The 17,170-nt window shown below is 33.2% G+C and overlaps 1 protein-coding gene across 3 annotated transcripts in view; it reads right to left on the bottom strand.

Annotated features, from left to right (window-relative positions):
• Positions 1–12,626, bottom strand: part of snama (something that sticks like glue) — a 71,224-nt gene extending 58,598 nt beyond the window's left edge. For 2 of the 3 annotated variants that reach the window (XM_023167205.2, XM_023167212.2), the window contains exons 1-3: positions 11,982–12,626; positions 11,690–11,930; positions 20–134 (exon numbers count right to left, since the gene is read on the bottom strand). In XM_023167205.2, coding sequence (XP_023022973.2) covers positions 20–134; positions 11,690–11,930; positions 11,982–12,147 — 522 coding nt within the window. In that variant the 5' untranslated portion in view covers positions 12,148–12,626. Of the gene's footprint in view, positions 1–19; positions 135–286; positions 417–11,689; positions 11,931–11,981 lie in introns of those variants that run through there. The other variant, XM_023167219.2, reaches the window with a different exon arrangement.
• Between the last annotated feature and the right edge of the window lie 4,544 nt (positions 12,627–17,170).

Raw genomic sequence — 17,170 nt, 5'->3', positions numbered from 1 at the left:
TACTGTAATAAATACTTACTGGTCCTTGAGCAAAATTACAGTCTTTGATCCAATGTCCTCCTTGGTGACACTTGTAGCACTTATAATTTGGTGGTACGTTTCCTACTTGGTTGGATCCTCGAATTTTCAAGTAACTGGAAAAAACATATATGATTATCACTACTAAACTGATGCTACAGTGTTAAACTCTGATTAGTTTCACAATTATAATGATTATTGAGTTGTCACCACTTGGAAATAACTTTTATAAATAATGTTGAGAATGAAGAGTAAGAGAACAACATACTTTACACAAGACTAAAAAAAACCGACACGTCAAACCAACAACGTTTTTGAGGACTAAACAGAGGAACCAAAAAAGCAAAAGAAGAAAATCATAAAAACTATATTCAAAAAACTATATCAGGTAAAAACTACAAAAGAAACTACTCTCCATAAATCAAGGATATTCCACAAAATGGTCATATACGGTGCAACAATGTTCTACCTACCAATCCAGCAAAAAAGAGATTCATTTTGAGGAATTGAACTTAAGTATTTATAGTAAAATCTGTTATCAATAGTTCATAACTGATATTAGTGAAAATATGTGAAGCATTTAAGTTGAATTAATAGGCATTGTAACTCAACTCTCATCTCAGTTACGCAAGAAAGTAGGTTTCAAAAAATGAAAGATGGAAGTCATACATATTTTTGAAATCATCCCTGGATTTTCATTCATTTACCACTCGAATTTCAGAAAATCTCAGTAGTAAACTATGGAAATATAAATAGATGAAGTTTAGCTCAGTTATTCCTAGTTGAAACACATTCTCCCACCAATGACCTAGCTTTTAGTCATGCACATAACAATTTTCCCACTAAAAACCTCCCAACTAAGACTAGTCAGAGTGATGTTTTTCTTTCAAAATAACTCCGGTTGTTTAAAAATGTCACTTGCATTGTTCATTTACTAAGCTCATCAATTATCTTTATATTTTTGTTATTTTATATTAGAAGAAAAATCCTCCTTTGCAGTTGCACTGACAAATAACTTTCACATAAACTCCCAAAGATTTTCATGAAAATTGAGAAATAAAACTTCCTATGTTTTTATACCACTTGTACTTGTTACTAATGTTACTGCAGTTTCATCCTATAGGGACATTTTCAAATGAATACAATAAACTGAAAAAATTGATAATGTTAACCCTTATATATCTATACATCACGGTTTTTTATTAGTTTATTATATAAGGGTTAAGATTATCAATTATTTTAGTTTATTGTATTCTTTTGAAAATGTTAGTAAATCCGTTAAACCTATCAATATTGAAAAAAAGTTGTTACTGATGTTAATGAAACAGCATGGCTTATTTCTTTTCATGGAAAGCTGAATATACAGAAATAAACTCCAACTGAACAAAAATGAAACGGTTCATTAATTCTACGTTTTCTAAAGGAACTGAGAATAAGATGAGCTCAAATATAAAGAAAGAAAAAAAATAAATCTGCTTTATTGTCCTCGATTACACATAGTGATACAGAATGAATGCATGATGCACAAGAATATAATAGTTATTTGTTTACTTAAATGAAATGAATAAAAACACTTTTGTCTAAATACCACTGGTAAATTTCATTCATACGATCGGTCAGGTTTGACCCCATTATCAAGTATTAAACTTGATATATACTTGATAATGGGGTCAAACCCGAGAAACCGGTCGTATAAATAAAATTTACCAGTAGTATTTAGACAAAAGTGGCATTTCATTCAAGTGATCATGAATTACCATAAAGTAAACAAGTCATCAATCACACATATCAGTTATTTGTATAACTAGGCAGGGAAGTAATAGATCAACTGCCACGGCTAGGATTACATTCCCGAGGCAATGAAAGTAACCAAGGCAGTAAATTTGTTTTTCTGCTTTTTGTTTTTACATATACAGGGTGTAACTAAATAAGTGTGAAACATTTAAGAAGGCGATTCCGCATCAAAAAAAAGATAGGATCTTTCATATGAAGAAATTTCATTGGAGCATCCCTTGTTAAGGTACAGCCCCTTGAAGGGGGTACATGAAATGTATATAACAATTTTTTTCACAAGCACTAAAAAAGTTACAATATTGAAATTAACCTAACGTTTTGTACTACTAAAAAGAAACTTAGCCAGAAATTTATTTGGTTTACCCCATGGTTGTAAGGGGTGGAAAACGCAACCCCTGAAATTTATTTCCAATGTAACGTTTTGTCTTATTATTTGTTTACCATTTAAAAATTTATTTCAGATAGCCTGTTTCATTCTAAACAAAAAAAGTCTCTTGGGTTTTTTGCCCAAAATAAACCAGTTCGCAGCAAAAAATTATTTTAGGAACAACTACAGAGATACATTGTCATAAATACGAACATAATCTATCTAGTAGGTCGCTATTAGCGATAGTGACAATTAAATTGGTATGACGCTGTCAGTTTGTGAATTTTCGAAATTGAATTAATACTAATTGTGTGTTGTTGTTCTGTTCTTAATTTGTTACTTTAATAATTCACTTGTTATTAAAATGGCAAACACAAATGAGGAAATGGCTGATATGCATTACGTTTACGGTCTGTCGCAGGGGAATGGGTTAGAAGCTTCTAGAAGATATGCTGAAATGGCAGCATCCTTCACATAGAATATTTGCTCGACTTCATCAACGATTACGAGAATATGGTTCATTCAGCAAAAGAACACAGGATTGTTGTCGCCATCGAGAAGTACGAACACCACAGCTTGAGGAAGCAGTACTTAATTTGATTGAAGAACAACCTACTACCAGTACTAGAAAGATTGCTTTCCAGCTAAACTTTGATCATATGAAGGTATTTAGAATTTTAAAGGAACAACTCTTATACCCTTACCATCTGCAACGAGTACAGGCACTGTTACCGCGAGACTTTCCGAACCGACTTGAATTTTGCAATTGGATGCTGGAAATGATTAGAAGAAATTGTGACTTTCTGAAGACAATAGAATCCACAGACGAATGTCTGTGGATTCTCGACAAGATTATTAATTTTCATAATTACCACATATGGGCTGATGAAAACCCTCACGCTATTGTCGAAACTAACCATCAAGAACAGTTTTCTCTTAATGTGTGGCTCGGAGTTATTGGGGATGATTTAATTGGGCCTCATTTTCTACCTCCTCGATTAAATGGTGAGGCATACGTTCAATTTTTAGGAGAAGTGCATCCAGTACTGCTGGAGGAAGTTCCTTTGGGCGTCAGAAGGGATATGTTTTTTATGCATGATGGGGCTCCCACCCATTTTAGTCGAGTAGCACGTCAGCATTTAACTGAAACATATGCAAATCAGTGGATAGGTCGAGGAGGACCACAGAACTGGCCCGCTCAATCCCCGGATCTCAGACTTCTCGATTTCTCTATTTGGGGCCATTTACAGCATTTGGTTTATTGTACTCCTGTTCGCGATGTAGAGGACTTAAGAAACCGCATCATCGATGCGTGCAGGGTAATCAGCGAGACTCCAGGAATATTTGAGCGAATACGTGGCTCAATGCGCCGACGTCTAGACGCATGCGTAATGTCTGAAGGTAGACATATTGAACATTTACTATGATTTCTACATGTTGTGTGTTTTGTTATTGATAAATTAGTTTTATTACCCTTTAATCGTTTAATGCACGTACTAATTACAAAATAACAATAAATCCAGTTCGCACTTATGACGATGTATCTCTGTAGTTGTTCCTAAAATAATTTTTTGCTACGAACTAGTTTATTTTGGGCAAAAAATCCAAGAGACATTTTTTGTTTAGAATGAAACAGGCTATCGGAAATTGTATTGAATGGTAAACAAATATGAGACAAAAAGTTACATTGGAAATAAATTTTAGGGGTTGCGTTTTCCACCCCTTACAACCATGGGGTAAACCAAATAAATTACTGGCTAAGTGTCTTTTTGGTAGTACAAAACGTCAGGTTAATTTCAATATTATAACTTTTTCAGTGCTTGTGAAAAATTGTTATACAAATTTTATGTACCCCGTTTAAGGGGTTGTATCTTAACAAGGGATGCTCCAATGAAGTTTCTTTACATGAAAGATTCTATCTTTTTTTTCGATGAGGAATCACTTCCTTAAATGTTTTACACTTATTCAGTTACACCCTGTATATACATACATGGAGATCATAATGTAATATTAAATTAAATTAATATTAAATTTAATGATCGTACAATCTGTCTGACGGTGTTGCATTTTATGTTTGTATGTTGCAGAACAATGTAAGGCATACCCTGTAATATATTATATTATTATTATATATTATTAATATAGATGTTAATTGTGTGCACAGTGAAAGTTATAGGTTTGACGTTGACATGATTGTTCAATTCCATACACCTTTTTCAATTATATTACCAGTTCCGTTGCTAAGGAAAGTCTGTCATGCTATGTAATTTTCTGATTTGTTCAGTTGAAAAACGCCATTTTTCATTCGTTTATCTTGAGAGTAAATGCTGTTTCAGCCTATTGGGCATCGTCAGTACCGGGCAGGCGGTCCTCGATTGAAGCTGTCTACCGGTGGCATTTCAGGTTAGCTTACCAAATTTCTGCTACCGCAGTTGTCGGTTGGTTGGTCAAACCACCAATACTGACATAAAAACTTGTCAAGTTGTCTTGGGCGTCACACCAATAGGTAGTTCCACTTGCGTTTACGCAGTTATTTTTACCAAGTACTTTTCTGGTTTTTCACATTTTGTCTTCAATCGAGGACCGCCTGCCCGGTACTGACGATGCCCAATAGACTGAAACAGCTGTCTACCGGTGGCTCTTAAATTGAAATCAATATGGGAATGATCAGAAAATACTTATCTATTCATATTTTGAATTTTATGAAATTATTTTCTAGTAGCTTGACTGCATTAAACCTTTCTCGATTTATATATATATATATATATATATATATATATATATATATATATATTTCAATAATAAATTCTACAAAAAGGATTTGAAGCTTTATATCTTCAATTAATTATCTGCGAGCGCTTTCGACAGTTGGTAGTACTGTCATCATCTGGCACTCCTCAAACTGAACTGGTCATCCTGTTGTCTGTCTCTTTATACGGTCAGAGCGTCTTAACTCAGGTATTTCAGGTACTTTAGGTAAATTTGCCTGTATTTGTTCTGCATCAGGTACTCTTCTTCATGTTAGATCTTCTCTAGGAATGTGTATGGTTTCGTTTAATAAAGTAACAAGAGTACCTGATGCAGAACAAATACAGGCAAATTTACCTAAAGTACCTGAAATACCTGAGTTAAGACGCTCTGACCGTATAAAGAGACAGACAACAGGATGACCAGTTCAGTTTGAGGAGTGCCAGATGATGACAGTACTACCAACTGTCAAAAGCGCTCGCAGATAATTAATATAAGATATAAAGCTTCAAATCCTTTTTGTAGAATTTATTATTGAAATACTCAAAATAAAGGAAAATTAGTTGCATCAATATATATATATATATATATATATATATATATATATATATATATACACACCTATCTACAAAGTACTCCACAAATAAATAAAAATAATTATATTATGATAACAAAGGACAAACCGATTGTCAAGCTACTGGAGTAATGTGTCAAGCATTAGAAAAGGCAAGTAGTAAATAAAATTTTAACAAATGAAGAAAATGAATCATCGGTGGTGCTTTCAACAGTTGAAAATCCTTATTTATGTAAGTACAAGGCAAATTGCAAGAGAGTTTGACTTCAAGTCATACTTCCATGAATAAAATGTTGATCAAATCAAATCAAAATACACTTTATTGTCCGAAGATTTGCATCTTATTGACCAAGTCCAAGAAATACAATGTTAAATATAGAAAAAGTATTGAAAAAGTATAAATGTAGATCAAAAATTAAGTTTATTCTCATACCGAATTTTATTACATCAAGAACTCTAGAGTTCAGTATTGCGAAAATTTATTGAATTCAACTTGCAAAGAACCGAATATTTGAAATATGTTGTTTTTAGTCGTGTTTAAAAGTGATGTTACGGTAAATAGACATAATATGCCCTATTGGTTGAGAGAAGTTTGTTTGGGGGAGCATAATTGGAATCGGGTCATAGGACCATATTTCTTTAATGGGCCTCTGAATGAAAAAATTTATAGAGATTTCTTCTGAAATAATTCATCAAAAATTTTTGGTATGTATATATATATATATAATATATATATATATATATATATATATATATATATATATATATATATATATATATATATATACGTCAAAGGAGAGGTCTATCAAGAGAAACCAACGACACCAGAAGACATGAATAATAGGATTAGAGAAGTTTTCTGGTTTAGTAGATCAATTATAATTGAAGTTCGAAGGGAAATTGTTGATATACTAACTACATTTACGCATAGCTCAAAATGGAAGATTGTTTGAACGTCTAATGTAAATTTGTGCGTTTTAAAATTTTTCATATATAGTCAGTGGGCATACTTGAAGACTGGTTATAAATCAAATCATCTAATCGGCTTTATTCATCAATATAATAATATAAAAAAACAAAAATAATGATGAAAGGCGAAGTTCAGCTTAAGCTGTTTTTGAACTTAACCTAGTTAGTTATATAACGTATGGTTTCTGAACTCGCTGGGAAGTGCATTGCAGAGGAAAACTGAATTATATAAGAAACTTCGGGTGAAACAAGCTGTGGAGTGTTTGAGAATGATGAATTTATCACGATTTCGGGTTTTAGAGTGACTCTTTGTTTCAAATGTTGCGTATCTTTCAAATAAATAGTAAGGTTTCTTTTGAGAGATCAATTTGTGAGTTGCAACAAGAAGGTGCGGTTGCCTAATTTTAATCAGTTTGAGCCAATCAGATTCCTCAAATTTAGCTGAGATATGATCAAACTTTCTTACACCATAAGAGAACCGTATACAATTGTTCTGAATTTTCTGGAGGCGTTGAACAATTTGTCCAGGCCAGTCTCAATTCCTACACCGTAGGTTAATGAACTGACACCTATCAGAAAACAACTACTCCCCTGGCTAATACCATGAAGGGCGTTGGATTATATCCGACAGGTGTCAGTGCAGGGTTCTTCACTGAAGTTCCAATAATTGAAAATCTATTGCGGCAGTTGTATCGCCAACAGCAGGAATAACTTCAATGAAGAATCCTGCACTGACTCCTGCCAAATATAATCCAACGCCCTTCGTGGTATTAGCCAGGGGAGTAGTTGTTTTCTGATAGCTGTCACTCCATTAACCTACAGTGTAGGGAGTTGAGACTGGCCTGAACGAATTGTTCGTTTAGATGATTCATTTTAAAATTGTTTGCTTTCATTTTGCTACTTGTTTGGTCCAGCACTGAATAAAAAGAAAGTTATTGTTTCTATGTAATGACTTTTTCATACTTTCGTCAAGACTTTGATACATTTCCAATGGAAATAAAGAAGTCGATCCCTACATTTTCTGAAAGCTCACAGTATGGACTATTCTGGGATAGCCTAGGTACAGGGTGTTTCATTAGAAAAAACTGAGAAAAAAAGTGATCCCGAGTTTTGTTTTTCCCTGTATAGAAAAAGCGACGTTTGGTAAACTTATGAAGACGAAATGAAAGAATAATATCCTCAATGAACCAATTTTTGAAATAAATTTCACTATAATTTCTGACCCACCCTATATAAACCTAAACCATACTTGTGCACCTTGCCCAAGAAATTCAATTGAGTGAAAATATTTAGAGTATTCTATTAAAAAAACAGTTTGGTCTGTCACACATTAATTGGACACCTTACCCTGTATATTAGTAATAATTATTGAAACATAGCTTTCATTAATGTTTTCAACTTTTTTCCGAAACATTTTTTGTATCCCTAATAGGAAGCAGCTATCGTTCACCCGCCTTTTTTTATTTAAAAAATATAAAATCGTACAGTTCAACATAGTTAGGGACACTATAAATATGAAATATGTTGTTATTCTCCCTAATCAGAAAAAATGCTGGTCTCAGGATTCACAAACATTCAACATGACAAGTGAAACACAAAAACTAGATAACCACTACAAAGCTCATAGTAGTAACGCATCAGACATGTGCCTAGAGGCTCAGATGTTCTTTTAAACCTCTTGATGAATGAACTATAGCCCGGCAACTTACGTATATGGACAGATATAATTCATTGAAGACTTTTATAGCCTGTGTAAAAGGATGGTATAATCCTTTGTTCGTTCTTACCATGCTCAGGTGTAAGTCATTTCTACCCCTTGTATTATACTCATAAAACTGGTTGTTGACTATTAGATCCTTGTTGCTTCTGATCCTTTTGTTTTTTTTATTTTATTTATGTTATTGCATTGCTCAAGTTTAAGTACATATTCAATTGGGTGTAGTTCAGTCTGTGAGAATAAATCATTTGTGTGGGTTCGAAATGGAATTTGAAATAATATTTTCATTGATTTATTTTGTAGCCTTCGAAATTAGTAATACCACAATTACCCCACATGATTAACAGATACCTAAGATTTGCCAATATATATGGATTGTAAACCAAGTATCTATTATTGAAACTCAAGTAACTGGAACACCTATATAGAGCTCCTAACATTGGTACAATTTCATCATTAATATGTTCTGTGTCCTAACCAGTTTATCATCTATTATGAATCCCAAATACTTGGTTTTTGCAACATTCATTAAGGGTAAGTTATTTATTCTCAATTCCATATTTCCACAAATTCTATTTTTTTTATTAAATAGCATGTAAACGGTTTTTGCAGAGTTCATTATGCGCAAGCCAATTTGAGTAATTAGAGAGATCTTCATTAACTGTGTTCTCCAGTAAATGTAAATCATTGTTGATTATCCCTGTATTAGATATCAGAACCAATTTAATAGCAAAGAAGACTAATTTTGAAGAAACAAAAAGACAGCTTTATAATGAATTGATCCTTTCCAAGGCACAACAAATTTTTTGTTCCAGTAAATATTTAATATATTGAATATGAATCCTATTTTTACCATTTACTTTAGATATGTATCGATAAAAATCAAATAGAGGTGTTAATGTCTTAATATGATATTTATTTACATTCAATCCATAACAATTCATACGATTCTATATTTGTATTTAAACTTAATGCAAGTACGGATCTGCCTTCGGCGCCGAATTTCAGGCTTCACTTGCTCGCGTCTATAGTCTTACTTATGTGTATTCCACGGATCCAAGTGAGTACTTCCAGCCAGAACATAACTCCGTATTTAAGGAAAGGAAAGATATTTCCATAATATGCTGCTTTTAGTGCAGCTGTATTCAAGTGACATCTTGAAACTCTAAATGCATAACATTTGCTAGCAAGTTTTTTTGCTAGCAAAAAATTTGTCAACGTGATAGACGCCTAACATTTTTGTACATGATGAAAAATATAACTTTTCAGGGCCCATGTTCACAAACTCTGGAAAAATGATGGAGATATTAATTGTTCTGAAAACTATACAATTAGTTTTGGCTGTGATCAAAATAAGCTCATTTTGAATAAAAAATATTACGAGTACTTTCCAAATTCATATATCAGTCAAAAGGTGAGAAGAAATTGGAATCATCAGCATAACCGATAAGTCTGGTGCTGGTGTTTTCAAAGATTTCAGGAAAATCATTTATACAGGGTGGTAGTGGGTTTTACAAAATAGCCTTCACAACTAAAATATTTTCAACTTCCGGTCTCTTTCCGTTATACCGAAAGTTGGGGGCAACTTCTTTATTTCAAATGGGACACCCTGTATTTTATTACATTTTTGAATTTCTCAGCACATTTTAGGCCCACTTTGTGTAACAATGCACATATCCAAATTTGTTAGTTTTCGAGACATTAAATTTTTTCTGAAAAATTTGACAATTACAGCACCACTCCGAATAAATCATAACTCATAGACAGTAACAGTTGAAAATGTGAAATTTCACAGAATCACACCTTAAGCATCAAGTCATGCACAGGTCCATCGAATTTTCGGAAATAATTTACAGGGCAGTCGAAATTTCCACCTAAAACATAACATCGAGAAAACTGATGAAACACGATTTTTTCAAATGGAAACCATACACTATTCTATTATTTTTGGATACTACGAAAAAAAAGATATCAAATTCATGAAGAATGTCCTATACCTAAAATACACCCCTGGCAAGATATATCCAATTGTGGAAAATAGGGAAATTGAAAAGTTCTTGAATTTTTCTTAAAAATGTATTCCATTTCTCATTCACGTCAGAAATATTTCATTTCAACTATGTTGCTCTACTTGTAGTGTATGTGTGTCGTCGAAAGAAGTGCCATCAATTCATGAAGCATTTGAAAAAGGAGTGCAGTATTGCATACAGCAAGACTTCTGTACTCCCACAAGTAGAAATGGTTTACTGTGCCTGAATGGAAGCAAAAGCCAATATTAGAGAGAGGAGAGATCTTTTATATATGAAATTATTATCACTTTTGATATTAGTCTGTGGATGTTGAATAATTGAGCACTATGGCCAGAAAGGCAGTAATCAATAACAGCCTAAGTATACTTTACTTGGGATTTGATAATGATGTTAACAATACAAGTTTTCGATCTGTTGGTTATGCGGGTATATTCATCAACTGTCATGAGTTTCGAAAGAGTTTAGCAAATCTGAAAACTCATATTTTTTTTAGAGTCTACTGTCAAATTCAAATCAAAATCACCTGTAATGATAAATGAAAACTCATGCAGCGAGGACATTTTTGTGAAGAATACTTGCAAACTCTCATACATGAAACTAAATACACAATATTGCCGATAACCCACATATGTCATTTCTTGATTTTCCTATCATACCGTCTTTGCCATAAATTGCAGCTTCTTCATGGCTGTTAACTCAGCCTTCGTTTGAATTGTGGACAGAAAAGATAGACGTCCGTATAATGTTCAGTTATAACATATCAAAACCTGTTTATTTATCCTTGCAAGTAGATACAATTTTTCAAAATTCAGTTTCATTTTAAATTGTGGAAGGCACATTTCGAAAGACAGAAAAGATGGACGTCCGTTTAATGTTCAGTTACAACATACCAAAATCTGTTTATTTATCCTTACAAATACATAAAATTCAGCTTCATTTTGAATTGTGGAAGGCACACTTCGGAAGACGAAAAAAGGAGGAGAAATTTCTTATTTTTTGATATTCATATACATTCGACAACAAAGCATTCATTTTCTTGATTAATTTTGAATCACTGCTAACGCAACTAATGAAATTTCCATTGAAAAAGTGTCATACAATTTCATATAAAAATATGAATTCAAACTTTTTGTATGGAATGCAAAAGAAAGTGTCAAGTAAGACTCCTTAGTACATGATACTACAAAAAGGTGACATTTCATGAGTTTTTATAATCAGAAGTGAGTTGCTGAAATAGTCAATTTTTGGACTTTTGGATAGCCATATCTGTAAAAGCAATATCCAATCAGTTACATTTTGAGTTCAGATTTGTAATAAAAAATTATAAACAGCGTGAGCCGATTACCTGAATAAATATCTAACAATTCATAAGTAGAGTTGAAAAAAGTACAGATTTAGCTGGAGTCCCTTTTCCTGATAATTACCTCTGTGAATAAATTTACCGGACAAGACAATTTTAAAGATCTACTTACTTGCTTGGGTCATAGTCCTGAGTAGACTGAGACATCATCGCTTTAATTTTATCATCTTCGGGGGCATCCAAGCTAGACAAATCTACTGCCTTAGCAATGGGACCACCTTCATCCACCTTTGAAGGTGGTGTATTATCTCCTCCATAACCCTCCCACTGTTTTGTTTTCTGAGGAATCACTGGTATTCTAGCAATTAGTAGTGACGTATTTTTTGGTATAAGGAAATTCTCATCAGTGTACACTAAAATTTTTGGGATGAGCAATTTTCAGCACTTTGTTAATCCTAACTTACCTGTTTTTGTTTGAGCATTTGTTACTTGTAAATCAAAATCAGTGCTCTTTCCAATCCGTTTTTGTTGTATAATGGCGTTCTTTAAATCTTTCACTGAAATATGTAGTCCATCAAAAGTTACCGTGTCATATTCTAGGGCCGACTTGAACTTGTAGTGCACAGACATAGCAATTTATGTAAAATGAGAAGTAGTTTCTCAAACAGATGATGAAAACCGATTAGATATTCAGTTTGACAGAAGTCCTATTATTTTATTGATTACCCTTGAATACTCATCATACAATTCAATAAGACATTACTTATTGGTAACAATATTCCACTTATTTCTCATGTGCATGTTCACATAATCGGACATTAACATGATTTTTAGTCAACACATTACATCCCCGTACACGAGCTTTGAAAACTAAAATAAAATGGCGAAGTCGGTCAACTAGAAAACTGGTTACTAGTATCGCAGTTTCAATTAGCACTTTCAATAACATGAACTAGTGTGCACAATTCGTATAACGTATTGTCCTACTGAATCTATGAAAAAGAAAAAACTTCCAGGAATTCAATTCTGTTTAGTTATCACTCTTTACACACCAGTTGTTGTGATCTGTGTGTGCACCAGTCACACGTCATACCTCCATTACTCTTCTTCTCTGTTCTCTGTTTCTATCACTAAACTCAGCAGGCATCAATCAGTAAAACATATTCGATAAATCGATAATAAGATCATTGTTGCCAACTGCTGAGCCTAAATCGAAATATAGCTATATTTACTGTTTTCACATTTTACTTTGATTGATTTTTGTAAGCAGACAAAATCAGAAACAATAGTTGAGTTGAGAGTTTTACACCCATTGAGCTTATTGGTAAAGTTACACTACATAACTCGTCAACTTATTTGATGTGAGTAGATAGCGTATTTCTTATTGTGGATCTCTGCTTGTACTGCTTTACAAACCATGGTCAATAGCAAAGGAGTCAAATTAAATGTGCCATGGACGTATGGTCATAAAGCAAAGAAGTTTTTATCTGTGTCTGGTCCTCAATAGGAGTATCAAACGTTTGTAACACGGCGGGAAATTTTGAAGGTGAAACGGAATAATAACGAAATCTGAAATTATTGATTAGTCGACTGACATAACTTTTGGAATTTGTAGTTGATTTTTTTTCAATTTGCACCCTATACCTATACTTCATTGGTTGTTTTTATGTGAACAATATAATGTTTTGAAAAATAAAAATGACGTAGAATAAATCCAAAAAATCATTGTTACCAAATGCAAAAACTGCAACATCCTTCTCGACGCTTGTTTCTTCAACCGAATTGGCGTCTTCCGGAGATCGAGAAGATTGTCTACATCATGTCCTGGAGTTGACAACTTGGTTGGGAAAAGCGATATGGTTTTGGAAGAAAAGTCATTTACAAGTACCGCTTGGAAATATATAACTGCAAGTCGCAATTCACTCCGTTTTATTGTGATGATGGAGGATTAGGTTCAGTGAACTTCTGAACCACAAAAAATCTTTGAAACAATAAATTTCCAAGGTATATTTCTATGTCATAAAAATGGGGAGTAGAGGTAAGAAATACACTCTCACATAGATGTTCCTTTCGTTCTACCTAGAACTATGTAATATTTCAAAGAAATCTTACATCAATAAAAAATTGTATTTTGTAACACCACTGTCATGTGAATTTAATATTTTGTCAGGATAAATATTGCTATAGATGTCGCATATTACAAAAATTGTAAGAGAAATGTTACAATTGTAATACTCAGGACAACACTGGTCGGATTACGACTGTTCGAGTTCGACATGACTACACACTCTAGGTTTGTTTTGGTTCTCAGCAAAGAGTACTCTTTGGTTCTCAGTTCGTTACAGTTTGATCATACGCAGTTATTAAAATGTGTTTTGGTTCATTTAGATCATTTCTGGGATATGTTTTTCTCCCAATTGATTCAAAATTATTCCATAACGGTAATCTATAGTTCGAATACTGGATCAGGGACTGGGTTAGAACTTCTAGTTCGCACATGCGCATGTCTATGTTTAATGTTTATCCTCTGGTAGAAGTCCATTATATCTCGAAGTGGAGTGCAGTAGATTTGCGAAGAATAAAAACTCAAAGTCGTCTCCACAATTTAATATCACCATCAGATGTTAGAACGGTAAAACCATCAATCAGTACATGTTTCGAACGTATATAGGTTCATCAGCTAATTATTTAAAATTCTACAATAAAAGAAGAACAATAGTTAATACAATGAAGTTTAAAATACTTACATGGAGTAGAAAATATTTTATGGAGAAAAGAAAATTGTCACATGTTAACAGTGAAACAAAATGGTCAGTATGACATGAAAAAATATTTTTAAGGTAGTGAAAAACGGAGAAATTTATAACATCATATTTCTCAATAATTGAACTATAGGCAGCTTGAAGCCTTTATACACACCCATTAACATCAAAATCATCAAACGGTACATGAAAACGACTTATAAAGAAATTATCCGAAATGAATGAAACAGAATCAACTGTATATTACAAAAATTGTAAGAGAAATGTTACAATTGTAATACTCAGGACAACACTGGTCGGATTACGACTGTTCGAGTTCGACATGACTACACACTCTAGGTTTGTTTTGGTTCTCAGCAAAGAGTACTCTTTGGTTCTCAGTTCGTTACAGTTTGATCATACGCAGTTATTAAAATGTGTTTTGGTTCATTTAGATCATTTCTGGGATATGTTTTTCTCCCAATTGATTCAAAATTATTCCATAACGGTAATCTATAGTTCGAATACTGGATCAGGGACTGGGTTAGAACTTCTAGTTCGCACATGCGCATGTCTATGTTTAATGTTTATCCTCTGGTAGAAGTCCATTATATCTCGAAGTGGAGTGCAGTAGATTTGCGAAGAATAAAAACTCAAAGTCGTCTCCACAATTTAATATCACCATCAGATGTTAGAACGGTAAAACCATCAATCAGTACATGTTTCGAACGTATATAGGTTCATCAGCTAATTATTTAAAATTCTACAATAAAAGAAGAACAATAGTTAATACAATGAAGTTTAAAATACTTACATGGAGTAGAAAATATTTTATGGAGAAAAGAAAATTGTCACATGTTAACAGTGAAACAAAATGGTCAGTATGACATGAAAAAATATTTTTAAGGTAGTGAAAAACGGAGAAATTTATAACATCATATTTCTCAATAATTGAACTATAGGCAGCTTGAAGCCTTTATACACACCCATTAACATCAAAATCATCAAACGGTACATGAAAACGACTTATAAAGAAATTATCCGAAATGAATGAAACAGAATCAACTGTCAAAAATATATAAAGAGATAAAAATCCTCAGAGTTTACTCTCAGAGTAATAAAAAATTAGTAGAGATGCCCTCCGTATATAAACACAAGAGATTTGTAGACAACCAGGACAAGGATATCCATCTCTCTCAGAGTAAAATGTTGACAAAGGGACTGACGGAATTGTTTACATAATCCTCTGGACTGGATCCAAGGACGTGCGGAAAATATATTAAGAAAATTCTAATGACTATCAACTATTAATTCGATCAAAAATTCTGAGTTACGCCCATGCTCCATTAGTTGTTTACCTGTGAAATATTACATCAACATGCGACGATTGCGAAAATCCACAAACAACGCAGGTTTTCACCATCTTCAAAATTACTTTTTGCACTACAAATTGATTATATCGGTCAATAAGCACTCAAATCACCAAAATAACTTTCAAAAACGACGAAATACCGGTATTATCTATTTCTGTTAGTCGGAGGACTGTCGTAAATATAAATAAAGTAATTTGGCTTCAGAAACAAGAACAGAAAGGCATCTCTATGTATATCATTACTCTTCTGAGAGTATACTCTGCCGCTGTACGTTTCTATCTTGTACTATATAATCAATTGCGATTTGTATCGTTTGACGTTATGATGGAGTAAATTTCTGTGCATTACGATTTCTATCTTGTACATTATGATGCATTAGGTGCATTAGCACAGATTAAATTTAATCTGTGCTCTGAGATGAAAATCGAGATGACATGGAACAATCACTAGAGATCAGCAAACACAGAACACAACAGGAGAAAGAAACCCGCATACATATCGATTGGTGTTCTGAGCAAACAGATTCCATACGTATAGATGGGTGCAATCTTATTACAAAAATGTTTTGTGGAACCCCTTCCTTAATCTTCCACAAACCCTTATTTTAACACTCAGAACACCAGTCGATATGTATGCGGTAAGTTGACTTGTGTGTCACACCAATAGGCGGTTCCACTTATGCCTCACTTTCGTTTACGCAGTTATTTTTATCAAGTACTTTTCTTGGTTAATTTGTCTTCAATCGAGGACTGGACTGCCTGTCTGGTACTGACGATATATAATAAAAAGAGGTGAATTACCGGACATAACACTCAAAAATGGAGCAAAACCGTACCACCACTAATTCACCTCTTTATGATTTATATCAAATACACTTGTTAACATCATTCAGTATATACAGGGTACTGCGCGATGCCCGTCGGTTAGCCGTATTCAGGGAAAAAATGGGATTCATATAGGTTTTATAATATGCTCCATCGAATGAAAATAATGGCGTTTTTCCAACACTTTCGGTTATACCGGAAGATGGTACCAACTTCCTTAATTCAAATATAATACCGTATGATTGTATGTATGTAAAATAACTAGATATTCAAAAGTTTGATAGAAAACAAACTATTATTCATCAAAATACTTCATTCCATTGTCTTGTAGGATTAACATTTCCAAAATGTTATGTAAGGTGTTCAGAATCGATGACTCACTTTTTCTTTCAAATGGAACAGTCTGTGTTTTAGGATATCTTCGAAATTCCGAGATGTTTTTGACTCATTTTCATAAAACAATCCCTATATAAAAAACTAACCGTTCAAGAGATATTTAATTTTTCTTGAAAAAATAGAACATGCACATATCTACCATAAAACTACGGGCTACGAAACATTCATTCCGAACAGTTACAGAAAGTTTATTAAAACTAATAATATGCCGTCACGGTTTTCATTGAAGACATAATTTCAGATGAATCAATAATTAATTAAAAAAAGCATTCTTTAACTTCCAGACATTTACAGCACGACTGATTTCAGCGGCATCTAG

The sequence above is a fragment of the Leptinotarsa decemlineata genome, unplaced genomic scaffold (genome assembly GCF_025532065.1).
Source record: "Leptinotarsa decemlineata unplaced genomic scaffold, Ldec_3_MD MMD2_P_RNA_scaffold_2, whole genome shotgun sequence".
Classification (NCBI taxonomy): domain Eukaryota; kingdom Metazoa; phylum Arthropoda; class Insecta; order Coleoptera; family Chrysomelidae; genus Leptinotarsa; species Leptinotarsa decemlineata.
This window is presented reverse-complemented; position numbering and strand designations above follow the sequence as displayed.